The 16684-nt window shown below is 45.0% G+C and overlaps 2 protein-coding genes across 3 annotated transcripts in view; one reads left to right on the top strand and one right to left on the bottom strand.

Annotated features, from left to right (window-relative positions):
* Window positions 1-16684, top strand: part of LOC125319879 (myogenesis-regulating glycosidase-like) — a 29463-nt gene that overhangs the window by 4781 nt on the left and 7998 nt on the right. The window lies entirely within an intron of this gene.
* Window positions 1512-14735, bottom strand: LOC125319881. Of its 2 annotated transcripts, none has more exons than XM_048291599.1 (6): window positions 14348-14735; window positions 6953-7417; window positions 4256-4396; window positions 3796-3861; window positions 3138-3228; window positions 1512-2794 (listed from the first exon to the last, which is right to left on the bottom strand). In XM_048291599.1, exons 1-6 carry the CDS (start codon window positions 14400-14402, stop codon window positions 2587-2589), a joined length of 1026 nt encoding a protein of 341 aa, XP_048147556.1. In that variant the 5' UTR covers window positions 14403-14735; the 3' UTR covers window positions 1512-2586. The 2 variants fall into 2 exon arrangements, with proteins under 2 accessions (XP_048147556.1, XP_048147555.1); XM_048291598.1 differs by having other exon boundaries at window positions 6953-7420; window positions 14348-14734.

The raw sequence follows: 16684 nt of genomic DNA, 5'->3' as shown, positions 1-16684 counted from the left end.
GATTATGAGCACTGCTCAGGAGTGTTTCATTCAGGTGGTGGCAGAGTGGAGCAACCAGTGAGAGTGGGAGAGCAGGGTTAAAAGCCTGTGCAGCTTCAGACTTGGTTTTTTATTATTGTTTGAGCTACCATTTAATCAGGGCTGTGTAAACAATGGTGTTGCTGCCTTCGTGTTTATGAGCAAGATTAGCATATTAAGATGGAGTTAGAGTGTCATTAGCAAGTCATCAGTTCTGCCCATTCAGCAGTAATGAACACAGGCACTTGGTGCTTTGGAAAGCACAGCATCAGCTCAGCTCCAAGCCAGTATTTCCCTTTTAATGGCACTGCTTACATAGTGTTCCCAAAGCGCGTCAAGGTTTTGGAGGGTGACCGGTGCTGTGCACTGTAAGGTGATGTGCTCCTTGGACAAGATTCCAAGGGGTGTAACTGTGATAATTGGTGAGGCACTGTGTGTGTATTTTGAGTGATTTATGTACAGAATGTGTTCCCACAAATTCTCTGAGTAAAATGATGCTGACACCTTAGGTTTTAACTTTTATATTTTTCAAATTCTGTATTGCTTAGTGTGTAACTCTGAAGTTTCTTGTAGCCTGTTAATTTCTGCTCTCTTATGCTAGGTAGACGTAACAAAGCCTGTCCAGGCCTGCTCTCCAAGGACACTCAGACTGTCCTAGGCCCAAAATGTATAAACCAACATCTTAAGAGGCAGGTGAGCTAGGGGAAATTACATCATTAAACAGAAGCTTTAATTGGAGAATTAACCCTGCTATGCAAATGAACCAAACCTAGAAAAATGTGAAGAACTCATGACCTGGGGTCCATCTTGGGGTCCATCTTGGCAGTAGCCTCTGGCTCCCCAGGGGGTACCTTTGAAGGCCTTTCAAATAAATACCTGCCTTTATTCCTTTACTCCTGTCCAGTCTCTGTTTTAGGTGGCCTCTCAAGGCATCAATGCTTGCACATTTTTTGATCCCAGAGTCTTTGGGTTTCGTTTAAAGTGGAAATGTTGGAAAGTCAGAATTTAACTCTGATTCTTGCTGCTCACTGGTGAAGAAAGAGTTCTTCCTCTGCCCATGTCTAGCAGTAAAGTATTTTCCCAAGGAGCATCTGGGAAACCCTCCAGTAAATAATTATGGAATAATCTGCCTGGCGAAGATACTTATTTCCAACCTCTATGCTATTTATGACCTAAACCAATAGGGCTTTTATTTTTTTTATTTTTTTTTAGACCAGTTAATTTTTCGGTTATAATAATATCACATGACAGTAAACTTTTTACCATTTAAAAAGAAAAATTTAAAAAAACCAAACAAAACCCAGAGATTTTAAATTCCCTGGAGAGACCTGACTTCTGCCATAGGTTAAATAAAACCAAACTCTAGAGAAGTCCAAGCTACACTGAAATAGCAGAACAGCTTAATTTAGGTCAAGTGAAAGGCATTGCTCAAGCAAGAGACCTGAGGATGTGGTTTCTCTTGCTCTACTGAACAAATACACTGACACAGCTCATACTTGTAATTTCTAGGTGTTATTATTTCTTTCTCCACATAATTTCTGACTTATAGCCATGATTACATCATCTCAAAATCAGAGAGAAGGAAAGCATACATTCATGAGTATTAGGAAAGCACTAAGACACTGCAAGTTTCATCGAGAAAAGATCAGGATCGAGTGTGACAGTCACAGGTAATTATGCTCAAACAAGAAGTGTAAAGGCTGAAAACAATGTCTTACTCCTGTCTAAAAGAAAAACAACTATATTACTGCTCTGGTGGAGCAATATATCTATTAATTGACTATTCCATATGATTATAGGAAATCAGAGACTGAAGCTGGTATAAAGTGGCTCTATATGCAATATCCCCAACAAGCATGACCGATGTTACTTACCAGTCTATATAATAAAAGAGGATGTGTGTTATAATAAGGTTTAGTACATCCTAAATATGGAAACATTTTGAGAGACACATGGTCTCTTGGCAGGACTCTTGCTGTGATGCAGAGAGGACAGGAGAGTGCTACCTTTTAAGTTAGAAGAATGACTTGCTGTTACTTAATTGACAACTTGGTGGGAATGAATATTTTGGCAGATATCCAGAAGGGATTTTATAGAAGGCAGTGCTTATTAATTACATTCTCACACTGACAATGTAACCAGCAGCCTTCTGTGTCTGCCGGCAGCTAGTTTTATCTTGAAAATAATTTAAGGATCTTCAGGACTTTTGTTTTTTACCTTTCACCTTGTCTTCAAAGTTTCACTTTTTCATATGCTCAGTAACTCGAATTTTGGTTCAATGGGTAGTTGTAGCTGGCAAAAGTCCCAGCTTCATTTAGGTAAACCTGGGGTTTGTTATGGGTTAAAGCACTCTGGAATTGCTAAGCAGCATGTGCCTATACAAACCAATCTACTCGCCTTGCTTCAACCTTGTGCTGTGCAAGGAGATTGTACTCAAGTGTTTAGAAAAAACCCCCAAACAGTGCTTCCTGTCAAAACAGCAAGGGTAGGGAGGAGATCAGCTGTGGTGGCACTCTTCCTGGTGGGAAGAGTGACACGGGATGGAGCAACAACTCTGTCGCTTTGGAGCTAGTCCACTTGGTAGTTGATGTTATCAAAAAGAGGAGTGACTGTCCCGTCTTTCCACTCAATGAGGATCTCTCCATGCCTCAGTGAAGGGGAGCAGGATGGTGGAAGGTATGGCTGGGGGCCTCTTCGTAAGGGAGTCTGCTCCCGTAAATCAACTCTGCTGCTGTTGGCTGGAGAGCTCTTCAGAGCAGAGAGGATTTTCTTCTTCCTAGGAGAAGAGAGAAGAGAGTAACTGCATGTCAGTCACTTGGTTGCTTCTGTCAGCAACTGTAATGCCACTTCCTTCCGTGATGACATGAGGTGTGTGGGAGAGGAGGAGCCACCATTAGTGGCTGCATTTGGGTGGGTCAGAGAGTGGGATGGATAAACAGGGTGGCAGAGAGGAGAAATCACCAAGGGTGACACATTGGTGACCAGAGCCATCAGCTGAGAGCCAGAGACATCAGGTGTGGAATGGGGAAGGGTGCCAAGATCAAGACTGTTTTGAAATGTTGGAGTTTTTCTTTGAAATGCTGTTCATGGCAAAGCCAATGAACCCGACTCCCACTTACTTGTTGTAGTGAACATTGAGTGTCAGTATTATTAATCCCAGTATGAATGCTAAGGGGCTGAGGACAAGCATGGCCGTCTTCCAGTTGGTGCCTGAAAGGGTATCATAGAAAGCATCATGTGTTTGCTGAACATACCCCTGTCCTTGTGCGATAGCCACAACTGCCACAAAAAATCACCTGTAATGTCCCTGAAGAATGCCAGAAAACAGGAAAAGTGATTTGCCTACAAGATCAACATCTTACAGCTGCTTTTACACTGCACAGCGTCCTTCTATTGAAAGTGACCACAAAAGGTTTTCTTTCTTGCTATGAAGACAATGACATTTCATGCTTCTTAACTCTGCAGCTTTCTGATATAAAATATCAGAAATCTGTTATCAAAATATCAGGGCTGGGGGAAAGCAGCAGTGCTAGTGGGTATCTGATTCTCCTGGTGAGCTGGGACAAAGCATTTGCATGTTTTTACTATTTTTTTTTTTTATCACAAGCCTGTGGAGATTTGTTTAATCTTTAAAAAGAGTCTTTCTGACAGGTAATTTTGTGCCCTCATTCCCTAGTGACCATCCTCAGCAGTACCCCAGGGAAATGTATGGGCAGGGGCACTAATGAACCTTCAGGTGCCTGATCCCTTCCTCCTCTGGCTGATCCCTGGACTTACCTGCAAGCCTGGCCCCAGTGTTTTTCCCCCGATTTCCATGCTTCTTGGAGTGGTTGTGGGATGGATCTAGTGGAAGAAGCAGAAAGACTCAGATAAGCAGCTTCCAGTTGGACCGGGGATCCAAATTCCTCCTGAGGCTTCACTGTAACCACAAATCCCTTTTGTATGGGACCCAGAAAGGAAAAGGAAACTTTATTGTCACTTGGTGTTCCCCAGCCACAGATAATTTTTACTCCTAAAACTTTTGGTGGTTGTGCCTCCAGGTTAAGCCTGTATTACTGAACCACTTGCCAAGGGAAGCTCCTTAGCATGTTGGGTGAAAGCACTTGGTGGTACGCATGGAAGTTCTTCAGAACTCCTCAGGTACTTTTCCACCACTGAAAATAGCTGAGTAACCTCGAAATGCTGCCCACACTTTCCTTCCTGCTGTTCTCACTTACGCATTCAGAAGAGTACTCACCCTCATTTGCCGGGAGCTGTGCTTGTTTGGTTTTCCCTGGAGACACTGTGCTGTTGAATTTGCTAGCCAGAGGTGGGTCAGTCAAGCTCACAGAAGGCTCTCTGCCCACGGCATCGATCTTTGATGAATCAATGGTTTTAGCTTGGAATGAAATAAAGCAAAGATCTGTGTGATTATCATTTACTTTTTGTAGGAACCTGGATACGGCCCAGCAAGGAAAAGGAACCCAGCCCTACTGGTATGATTTTCTGCCCTGCAAGGCAAGCAGGCTGTGGTGCAGTAGCAATCACCTCCTCCTGTGCATCAGGGGCCTTCAGGTCTCACAGATTTTAAAGGTGAAATGAACCTCTCAAGATGGAATCAAAAACCAAAGCAGAGCTTGTTTTTTGGTGGTAGATGTGGTCATTGGTTTAAAAAGCATGAGTGTCACACTAGCTGTTAGAGAATGAAGAAGAGGCAAGTGGAAGAATCACAGCTATTAACAACACTGCAGATATAAAAATGGGATCCAAAGGGTGGTAAGTAGTGCATACCTCTTGTAAGGCTCAATACCTTCCTTTGCCTTCCAGTCCTACTGCAGAGTAGGCTGTGTGGGGAACCAACTGCTGCTAGAGGGGAGGTTGTGGAAAGCTTGGTGTCTGCAATTCACCCCTCTTCTGCAATGATGCATGTGCCAAGACCAAGAAAACCGTGACTTCAGGGCTCCCTGCTGCCTATCCAAACCCCAACCCATCCTCTGGCATGAGCACCCACACCACAGCTACAGAGGTGTAATTTATTGAGCAGATAACCTGCCAAAGTAGAAGTTGTCTGTTGATGATCAGCTGAAAGTTAGATAAGAAATGCCTAAACAAATACGTAGGACTTTGATGTTGTTGCTGAGCAGTCAGAGGTTCCTTCCAGTAGACTGAACCATGGGATTGATAGGAAAATTATGAGTTTGAATGAGACGCACCAAGTGGCATAACCTGATTCAAAGGCTGCTGTGTGTTTATCCTCACGGCCTTATTTGGGGATCCTAGCTCCAAGGCAGCCCTGGGCTGCCAGGAACACTGCCTTGGGGAATGAAAACACTCTTTTCACATGCCTTTTTCCCATATCTTAAATGTTCCATGTGTTTCCTAGCCTGTATTTGACTAGCCTATTATGGTATCTAATTTATATGGTTCGTATTTAACTTAATGTTAACACTAACACTTGTAACTACTATGATAATTACATGTTGACCTTCTAGTTGGCTAATTAAAAACCTTGAGGGGAAAAAGGCCACCTTCTCTGCACCTGATAGCCAAAGCAGCTGATGTATCTCTTTTTTATTTTGAATTAGATATAGCCTCTCTGTGTCAAAAGGTTATACTTATAATCCATCTGCTTATGCTAACAAGATACATCACATTTTCTCTTTACTCATTTCTGCAAAGCTCAAAATTTCATTGGGTCCATCAACCTTAAGGTAAGGAATAGGCTCCTGTCAGGGAAATAATTTTCCCTGAGGGATGTTGGAAACCTCATCACCTACAGAGTGGACAAACACATGAAAACCATTACAAACACCAGCTCTTTTTTGGGTTTCTGAAGAAAGGAGAGGAGGGGAGGAGGAGAGGAGGAATTGAGTGTGATTTTCAGGTCTCAGTCCTGCACACAACTTTACAGCAAAAGTAGTGAAAACCACCTTTCTTTGCAGAAACAACTTAAATGAGTGCGTGAAGCAGAATGGACCATGAATTATCAGGGTCAGCAGTGGGCTTCACTGGGCATGTGACAAATGATCACAGTCAGATCTTTGTGCAATGACCATGCCTGGTGTCTAGTAGCCTTGTGTCAAACTCCTAAAGTTGTGACAAGACCAGTGTTTTTGCACTTTCTGTGTCCAGTCTAGACAAAGGCTGGTGAACTCTCATGAAGGCAGAGTTTAGATTCTCTTCAGCAAGGGCAAAGGCCATAAACTGGAAATATAAACCCAATTTTTAATAATTTTTGATATCATCTGGGATTTCTTAATGCAAAGGGAGGGCAACACTTAAGCTACCTCCCACTACTTGCGGTGTTCACCAATTTCTTTAGGGCCACATTGGGCACCAGGAGCAAAGTTCACTTCTGAGGATAATGAGAATGTGGAATGAAGGTTAGAACTGGTTTTCGTTAGGGAAAGGTGCACTGTTGGGGTCTCACAGGAGAGAGCTTTAATTTCATAAACTGAAGCAGTAATTTCTGATACAGCTGCTTCTCAATAATTCATACAAGTTTAAAAGAGGTTTTCAGCTGTCTCCAGTTGTTGTCTTACCAAAAAAGACATTCCAAAGTACCAAAAGATCTTTCAAAGTCTAAAGTGCCTGACTTTGTAAGACTTCCTTGGTTGTTTTGTGCTTGGAAGGCTCAAGCAATTTCAGCTATTCTTAGCTGTGGGCACCAGTTCAGAAATATTTAACCAAAATATTTGCCTGTCCTCAGAAATGCAGCTGGGTTTTGGAGACCTGATCCTGTAAGGTGTTGCGCGCTTCTGGAAAACAGTGAACAGCCACTACTGGAAACCAGTGGTACCGACCGGGTGGTGGGGCTGAGCTGGAGCCATTTGGTGTTTCTCCAGGTGGGGCCAAAGTGAACCTGAGTTAGAATGATGGGTGCAAGCCCAGTGTTAGGTGGCTTGGATGACATGAAAGTTAGATGTTATTCGACACTAAATCTACCTCATCTTACTTTCATAGATCCGCACACGTGTGTCTAGAGCTTCTTGTGTTGGTTTGCTGGGCCTCTGAGCTGCTGTCTGGGCAGCAGTACAGATGGTTTCATCTGCTAATGTCTTCCACCTGCTGAACTTGTCCTTCTCCCTGGAGACAAAGACCTTGTGGCCTCCCTCCTTGGTGCCAAGGTGGAAGCCCAAGCTCTGCAGAGTCAAGTGTCCCTTCTTGCTGCAGGACCATGCCTGGCGTTCCCAGTCTCCACAGGGCTCCAGCTTGACCAGAGCGTACTCACGCATCCTGTGGGCCGACAGGCACCACTGTGTGTGCAGGCTGACAATGGTGCCGGAGTCGGGGTCCCAGCCCCATTGCTGCTGCTGGGAGTGCTCCTTGCAGCTGGCCAGGCCGATGCTGTTGGTCTCGTGGGAGGCACGGATGCACTTTTCCAGCCGGGTGTTTCTTATGAGGAAGCCTTGTCCCTCTGCTACTGTGGTACAATCAGAGTATGGTTTAGTACTGTGCATGTCTGAGGCTAACACATCTCCTTGTAAGTACTCTGGGGGAGGGAAGATGTAACCCACTAGTCCTTTCCTGGATGGGCATGCCTAGATAAACAGTTCCCACAGCTTCCTAATTTCCTGGAATGACATTTCTTGGAAAAAAAGGAGCATGCAAATAGCCATGAGCAATGCTAGAGGAAAATAACAGTTACGTAAGTAACCCATGTAACTAATGAGGAAAAATATCCTTCCAACTTCAATGGTTATATCAAATATCTGCCTATATATATTTAATTCAGTACTTCAACTGCTTTATCTAGGTAGCCATCCTTCCCTCCCTCCAAAATAATTAGATGGTTTGAGGGATCTTTTGCCCCTATCCAGGCCAAATCTTTCTTATAAAAGAGCAGTTGAAATCCCCCATGTGCTGTTCATCTGGGACCAACTAGGCCGCCTCGGGCTACACTTTCCATTAAGTGGCTTCTGGAGATGTTAAAGCAGTGCAGGGATAAAACCATATCTCACCAGAAGTGTGTAAGTATTTGGCTGAGTCAGCTCATGTAAGTATTGAAATTTTCTTGGATTTAGCATACCTGACATTGGTCTGTGCACCTTAGGAACAAAGGTACCACTTTTAAAAAACCTTTTGTAAGAGAGAGGCGTTGCAGCTGTCCCACAATAAACACATAATTTGAAGCAATTTCTGTAATTACGTGTTGCTTTTAAGAGCAACAGGTCCTACCTAACATCTGGGATGACTTAGGATGGATATCATCATGTTAGCTGGAGGATTGCCACTGTTTTCAGTATAACTTCATCAGGTGTGGCCTGTGAATATCCTGAGCAAAATGTTAAGTGCTAAACCATCCATCACTGTTGCGGGTGTACCTTCTGCTGTGTGTTTTATGCCTAAGATAGATGGATAGAAATAGAATTTCTGAACATTCCGAGAAATCTTTTAATAACAACACATGGCAACTCCCAGCTTTTGCAGTGACCTTTTTTCTCTCTTTTTCCCAGGAGACAGAGTTATAAAAATCCCATCAGCATATAGCACTGAGCATAAAGAGTAAGAGGACACTGAAAAGTGATGTTAGACAAGAACACTGATTTTTATCTAAACTATTTCTGCAGAATTTCCTTTCCTGAAGCAAAAAACCCAATACTGAGCCAATACAAGTATTTGGCTCAGTATCTGAAAAGATTAGTGACAGTATAAACAGAATCTGGTACACAATAACAAGGGTATAAACAATAGCTTAAAGCAGGTCTCATGTTTTTCTCTCAGGAAATTCTAGGGTTCTGCGAAATTAATCGTGCCTTGGGGCTGTTAAATCAGAAACAGCTCAGGGCTTTCTGCTCTGCCTGAATGCCTGAGGAGAGGAGCCAGAAACCACAGTTCTTCTGCACCAGCTCTGAGATTGTCTGATCGAGGTGTCTTCACTGGGATACTGACTTGCATGGACCTTGATAGCCACCAATCCAGACAATTCCTGCCGAGCCAATGTGCCTAAACGGAAATTAGATTTCTGGGCTATCTGTAGATAACTTGTGAGTCCTGTTCTCTTGAACCCTTACTGAGGGCTGGGTAGAGGTAAGATGTTTAATGCACTTTAGATTTGAGTTTCTGCCAGCTTCTGAAGGCAGGAGAAATGTCTCATACGTAATTTTCAATAAACTTTAGAAAATTGAAATGGATTAATGCAATCCCCCCAGCCCCACCCCACCCTCGCCATTTTTCCCTAGGATCTGGCATTCAGGATTCTCACCTCTTTGCTTCAGCTTAACAGTGAGAAACGCATTTCCAAAGTAATAGTTTGAGACATGCATTAAAATGTAGCAGTGGAATATGACAACTGTGCTGGGTCAGATAAAACATCTGCTGAGCTCGGGATCCTGTCTCCAGCACTGGACCATTAACATTTGCTAATAGAGAAAGAGGGTAAGAATCAGACAAGTAAAGGGCTCACTCAAGACAGCAAGATGCCAGTGCCTCCTTCCAAAAATCACAGGATCACGGAATTGCTGGGGTTGGAAGGGACCTCTGGGGATTATCCAGTCCAACCCTCCAGCCAGCACAGGATCACCTAGAGCAGGTGACACAGGAATGCATCCAGGTGGGGTTTGAATGTCTCTAGAGAGGGAGACTCCACAACCTCTCTGTGCAGCCATTCCAGTGCTCAGTATGAGCTAATTCAGAGAGTATCACTGGGTATTTATGGGTAAAATGGTTTTGCCCGCAACATTTTATTTTTCAACTCTGAAGTTCAAAGAAAAATAACATTTTGTTGCTCCATCAGTATCATGAACTCTATCTGCAACTTCACACAATCAACTTAAGTTTTGATTATTCTTAATTACTTTGTGGCATCAGCAAGCCTAATTACTTCATTATTCACCCTTTTTGATCTTTCTGAGCACCTGCTAATAGCATCACTGCTGTGATCATTGTAAACTTATTCCACCTTCTTGTTCCAGCCTGTGGGCTAGGTCTCTCTCCTGCTCCATGAGAACGGAGTTTCTTAAGGGCCTTGGTGGAAGATGCTCATCAAAAGCCTTTTGCAAACACTGGCACAAGGCCTTGGTCAGCTCAGCCCATTATGTGCTTATTGATACCATCATGGATGTCAGACCTTCCCATTACAAAAGCTGCATTGACTTTTTTTCATGTTTATCTGTCTGTAAATGCTGTTCTTTGCTTCTAATGACTTGCCTGATGCTGAGATGCAACCTAGGGACCTGTGTCTCTCCAGGCTGTGCTAGGATCCCTCTTAAAAGGGACATTACTGCTGTAATTCAGCCCTTTGGTGTTGAGGTTGCTTTAAATAAGAATTTAACACTCTCCTTAGAAATTCTTAAACTGTCATCTTCAGTTTCCTGTAACTCCTGTAACTCAGATGACATTTGGGCTGATCCTTTGCCACAGATTATTTATCTTTTTTTTTTCTTCCTAAAAATTCTTCTGTTGCCAATTCTGTTTGATAACACTCTTCAAACTGCAGAGAGTGTCTGCCATGACCTCCCTGACCACATCTGAAGTGAGCACCAGAGCCAATAGTTCATTCAGCCTTTCTACACTGCTCTACTTTTGATTGGCTTCTTGCATTTGTGTCAGTTATTTGCTGACCTCCTGACCCCCACTAAGTTCCTACTTCAGATATGTTTGAAAATTTCTGCTGGCAGTTTCTGTATTCTCTCTCTAGGCTGCTCATCCACATCTTTTTCTCATATGTTTTATTACAGGTTTTATTATTAAGCATGCCACAATCTTTGCTGTTTTTTCTTTTCATTGCTTGGCAATGACTGTCTGTTTGAAAGTTTTGGGTATTTTTATCACGCTTTAAAGAGTGCTGCTGTGTGACCCAGCAGGAGATATGTGTTTTGCTCTCTGTAGAGTCCCTGATGTTTCATGTTCACCTCTGAAGAATCACTGTGTTTGTTACCTGCACAATAGCAGCAAACGTTGCAATTACATGTGACTGGCAGCAGCCACTGCATGTGCCCCACACAGTCATAGGGGGTAGACCCACAGCTAAACCTGGGGTATGTTTACTTTGAGATACACATCAGGCACCAAGAATCTTTACTTAGGAGACAAAATGACATCCCAAGTCCCGCTGCCCAGCGGTCCAACAAATAAGGTCATCAGCCTTAACATTTTAGGAATGTTAACCTGGAACAACCAGAGCATCCAGGGTACTCCCTGAGGATGGGATTCAGCGTCTCTGGAAAATGCCAGCCTTACCCACAGAGCCCAAGCTGATGCCTGCTTTGGGCTGCTCACACTTGAACACTTTGGCCTCTTTGTATTTTTAGGAACAAAATAAACAATTTCTAGCAAGGCTCTTGATCCCAGCTCATTTATCCTATGATACTGGCACTCTGTCTGGTTACAAGATAGAAAAGCAAGCAAATACAGGCTCCTGCCTCTCTGCAGCATGGTCACCCTTGGGACATGCTGTTCCATGTAGGATTAGGAGCAAAATCCATGCAATATTCCTAATTAAGGTAATGCCACTGAGAAAGCCTTGATTACCAGTTATCCCAGTGTGGCTGATAAAGTTTCTGCTGTTTCTAAGCAGTGCCTGTGATGGCTTGATCAAAGACATTTGCAAATTGTTTGGGGTGGCTTGGCCCATATTTTTTCCCAATCACTTCTGCTTTCTTAAGAATATCTTGCTTTTGGTTGACCAACAGGGCTTCATATCTTTCCACATTACTGCAAGGTCCACTTTTGACCAAGCATCTCAGCAAAGGCCTCCAAGGGAGCAGAGCAGCCATAGGAAAAGAAGGAAGGTTTTGGCATGGGGAAAAAAAATCCATAAATGATGGGAAGCAGGGGAGGTTGGTGAAGTCACCACAAAACTGATGCAAGTGGGGAAAACCAGTCCCTGAAGCGGGGGATATGATGGGTGTCTACAAAATCCAGAGAGGTCTGGAGAGGAGAGAAGGGGGCTGACTGGTCAAGGACTGATCCTAGATGGGACAAGGGGTGCCAAGGGAAGGCTCACAGTGTGCAGGAGGTAGGTCTGCACCCAGGCGTTGTGTGTTGTTGCTGCCAGGGAGAGCCTGCACAAGCCAAGGGAGAAGTTCCGGTAGCTACTGAAGAGTTAAACATATCACAGCCCAGAAATCCCCCGAGTGAAAAATAGGTGGAGGCTGGAAAAGTAATGGGGGAGTAGAGGTATCTTACAAGCTTGGCCTTTCTGCCTCTTCAGCAAAATGCTTAGGGCTGCCTTTTGAGGTCAGGGCATGAGGGGTCAGGGAGCAGCCAGCACTGCCATGGGCTTGAGGGGGAGGAGAGTGGCTCCCAAGATATGGTATCAGGCCAAGATGCCAAACACAGCCACCACCAGCCTTACACCCAGTGCATGAGGGTCCAGAGCCAGTGTTAAATGCAGTTTTATTTCAGCAGTTTTCTTTCTGTGCATGTAGACACAGATCCTGCTGGTTCCTGACTTCCCATTGCCCATTGCACCTCACAGGGTCACCATTGCTTTTAAAGAAAACTTTTCACCTCCTCTCTGCTTGCAGGTACTTTCCAAAGAAACAACTGTCAGAACCAGATTAGGAAATTCCAGGATTTCCAGTTTTCAGCAGGAAACCAACCCCTCAGAGGTCTGTTGAGAGAAAGCATCTCTGTCCTGCCAGCAGCCTTAAAACTCAGCAGACCCAGGCAGGAGGGGATGGGGAGAAGCTGCTGCAGGGAGAGATCAGCCCTAAGTATGAACATGTTTGTGCTCTGTTCTTTGAGCTTCTTTGGGCATTTCCAGGCATTGGGAATATGAATTCCTTTCTGCAAAACAGTTGTGGTTTTATTGTTTTGTTACTGGTCTGGCTGAAATGCAGTGGCTGATCACGTTTGCACCAAAAGCATTACACTAGGAAGGAAATGTCCTGTGATCCTCCATACTTTCCTAATAAAACACAACCATGAGTATTCTGTTGTATGGCAGTAGTAAAAAAATCATTTTATTCTAACACCAGAAAAGATCTGCATTAGAGGCAGAGGAAGAGCAACATGCTGAAGGCTGTTCTATTCTCTTGGCATCCCATAGACATGGAGACATGATGTCTCCAGGTCCTAACCAGATCTCCTCTAACTTTTAAAAGATGCATGTGCATCATCACCCCTTACCAGTACAGGGACATGCTTTCAGCCTGGGGCTCTACAAAGGGAGAGATTTAGTTCACTTTAATTGGCAACTTTTAGTGTACAGAAAACAGCAGTAGATGGAGCAGAAGTCAAACCTGTAGGAGCACAAACCTCTCCTTTTACCCAGCTGCAGAGCAAATTGAGGGGTAACTTCTCAAAGCATCCCCAGGAACACATACTTGTGGAGCAAGGAATGGAAAGTAGCTGGTCAGAGGTGCCAGTCTGGGGTTTGTCTTTAAGGAATAAACATCCCATCTGGGCAGCCCAAATAGTTGTAGTCCTCTGGCTGAGGGAGTTTGGACAGCTCTGAGCATGTAGCATGTAAAACTGCAGGACTGTTTCCCTTGTAGCTTCAGGGACTGAATGAGCCTTGAAAAACTTCAGGGATTTATTTCAATGAGTCCATTTCAACCTGACATCTCAGTTATAGCAGCAAAATAAAAAGGCTTATTAACTCAGGAACTTTTCCCTGAGCTAATTTTTTAAAGAAAATAGATTCCTCCTGGTGTCCGTGATGGGATGGGTGACACTGTGGGTAGCACCACTCATGGGAAACTGTTCCTGGGTAGCACTGCTCTGGATCTCAGGGATGATGCTCAGCAGGGACTTCTGCTTTTTGAATCTATCCATGCATGTCAAAACCAGGGCTGCTTGGATTCAAAATACTCCTGTGCGTGGGCAGGATACAGGATTGGAGCAACCTCAGAAAGCAGCTGGATGTCAACATGAGCCTCTACCAAGTTTGCTCCATGGAGGTGAGCAGTGCAGACTCTGCAGCTTCCCAGCACATCCCACTCCCAGCCAACCACCACAGGAGCAGGACTAATACTTCTACGCTTCCCACTACTGTCTCCCATGCTGCTAGATGCTCTGAGCTCACTCACTTCTGCTGGGAAGGAGCAGCTGGGGCAGGGAACAGCATTAGTTCTTAGGAGGTCACTTAGTGCCTGCCTCCCTCCCGATCAGGTTTATTCATCCACTACTCTTAGCAGCTTAAAAGCACTTTATAAAAGCAGCCGGCATGATGCCACGGTGTCCCAACCATCCCACCACCTTGCCAGCCTGTCACTCTCTCTTCTGTACCCGTGTTTAATCCCATTTTAAATGCTGCCCTGAAATGTTCCTGTTGGCACTTGTCTTAGAGCTGATGGGTTCAGAGCTTTGCAGCCCAAACAACACTTCAGCAGGAAAGCAGGTTAAAACCTGAGAGGCAGTTCTCTTCCCAATTTACAGCTACCCCAAAGGAGGAGAAACTTACCCTCAAGCCAAGGAAGGAGGCAAATGCAGCCCAGGCTCAGCCTGAAAAGCTCCATGGTCTGCCAGCACAGCGGGGGAGAAAGAGCCCCCAAAGCCTCTCGCCCACGAGGAGTGCCAAACAGCTCACTTTTACCCCTTTCTCTGTCATTCACAGCAGAAAAACCTGCTGGGAAGAGAAAAACTCCTTTGTCTCAGCACTGGAGGCTTGGCAGCTGGCTTATCAGCAAAGGATCAGCTTGGAGACACAGTCCGCTCAGCAGTTGTCCCTTAGGAGAAATCATATGACGAGCCAGGGTGGGGGGGACGCTGGACCGAGATGCTCGCAGCCGCCGGGCTCGGCTCCTTAGCAGCAGCGATTGCTCCCAGCAATGACAGACGCATGCTAAGCAGGCTGGCCCGCTGCCTTTGCCAGGGCTGGGAACGCAGGGGGATGCAGGGCTGGCCTGGCAAGAAAAGGCAAAGTTCAGCAGGAGTGCCCGGAGGGGCGTGGGATGCGTCTGCTGAAACCTTGCACTTGGCTGTGCTGTCACAGGGTCGTTTTCTCTTTAGAGAGAATTATCCCCGATTTTAGCCAGCGTTATAGCTCATGGCAGAGATAAGACCTCCCAAACCAGCTGTAGTTGTCCTAGAGCCGGAGGGTGATGGAAGGGGAAGTTGATCTCCTGGATGGGGAGCAGGCTCCTGCTGTGGGTTTATCCTATTTGTCATCCTGAGGGTTGCTCAGGTTGAATTTGGCTTTTCATGCATCAGTTTGGGCTCTGCACAGGGAGGAAACCTCACATCCCTCCTGAAGGAAAAGCAGCAAAGGCCAACATGTGAAACAGCAGCAGGGCGAGTGAGTTACAATTTTGCTAGCAAGATGTTCCCATTCAGCCACATCCTCTCAGCTCTTGTCTGTCCCATATGTTCGCTGAGGTCATTCTCACCTGAATAAACCATTAAGTCTTTTGCATAAGAACACATAAAAAATGGTGGCTTCACTTTCAGTTTTGGGGTCCAGTCCTGCATGGCACCAGTGTCACATCTCCCAGCTTTGCCCAGGAGACCAGGAGTCAGCTGAAGGGCTGGCAGCTGCTCCTTTCAGTGGCCAAGCTGTCACATTGAAACAATGCAGTATTGGGATCCATGCAGGTCAGAGCCTTGCAATGGTGCAGCTCCCTCTTTGCACAGCCCTGAGATGATGCAGCTCCCAGCTTTCCCACTGTCAGAGAGGGAATTGGGCTTCAAACCAGATGTGGATATAGCAAGGGATATTCTACAACTAAACAAAGGGGAAGGCTGGGGTAAATTCTTGCCCTGGTGAGGTTGCTCTTGTCTTACTGTAGCACTGTGCTTAAGAAAAATACCAGCTGGTTTCTTTGTGATTACTGTGGGGTTTTTCCCCATGGGAACAGATCAAGTTGTGATAAATTACAAGCATTTTTAATTTTTAAAAGTGCAGATGTTAAATTCTCTGCTACTGGGCTGGGACTGAAAATACAAACACTGTTCACTGCATCTCCTTGGCACCACACTGAGGAGAGCCCACACCAGAAACCAATGCCCTATTTAAGCCCTGGAGAAAAGTGGTCAATCTAAAAGCAACCTGTCAGCACAGACCAAAAAGAATCAGTTGAACATCAGCCATTGAGATTTTTAGGCCACCACTTTGGCCTTATTTCTTTATATATGCAAGAAAGTATTTGCATATAAAATTGCTCTGTAGTCCTAGAGCCTATTCTTCCCCACTGCATTGGCTCTCTTAGGGAATGGCAAAGCTTCATGCATAGGGATACTTTCTTCAAATTGTTTTCACAGCTTTTCCTGGGATGTCCCTAGGAGAGAGCAAGCTATTTTCCAGCTGTGGCCTGTCACACATGGAGCAGGAGATTCCTGTAATTTCTGGCTCTTGGTCACGTAATTTCCATGTCAGTTAGTCCTTGCCAACCCAAGTCCCATGGAGCAGCCTTGTTCTTGTCTCCATCATCAGTTTGATGGGTGCATTGCTCTTCCTCGTGTTGCAGCTCATGGTGCATTTAATCAGACTGAAGTGATGATCAAGTGAAACTTCATCACTTGATGGTGATGGAAGGCCACCACACCTTCACACACAGGGGTCACTCACCACACAACAACTGCAGCCCTGTCTGATGTGGGACAGGGAGGCACTTCTTTCCTGCACACAGCAGCTGGGAGAGCAAGTGGAGACAAATATTTCACTAGCCCTAAACCTGTGGGATGCTCAGGGACAACACAGGCATCTGCTACGCTTTCACCCCAGCCTTGGAGCCATCACAGTGCTTTGTGACACTGGGGACATGAGGAAGTGGCTTAAAATCTGAGCTCAATCCTTTACCCT

The sequence above is a fragment of the Corvus hawaiiensis genome, chromosome Z (assembly GCF_020740725.1).
Source record: "Corvus hawaiiensis isolate bCorHaw1 chromosome Z, bCorHaw1.pri.cur, whole genome shotgun sequence".
Classification (NCBI taxonomy): Eukaryota; Metazoa; Chordata; class Aves; order Passeriformes; family Corvidae; genus Corvus; species Corvus hawaiiensis.
The sequence above is the reverse complement of the archived record's forward strand: the minus strand, read 5'-3'. Positions and strand labels throughout refer to the sequence as shown.

What these genes read in the sequence shown, in the direction of transcription:
- LOC125319881 (XM_048291598.1), bottom strand. Translation starts at nt 14,402, where the DNA reads ATGGAGCTTTTCAGGCTGAGCCTGGGCTGCATTTGCCTCCTTCCTTGG. An exon ending in CACTGGGGCCAGGCTTGCAG is followed by an intron (nt 3,229 to 3,795) that starts GTAAGTCCAGGG and finishes ATACCCTTTCAG; the next exon opens with GCACCAACTGGAAGACGGCC. An exon ending in CTCAATGTTCACTACAACAA is followed by an intron (nt 2,795 to 3,137) that starts GTAAGTGGGAGT and finishes CTCTTCTCCTAG; the next exon opens with GAAGAAGAAAATCCTCTCTG.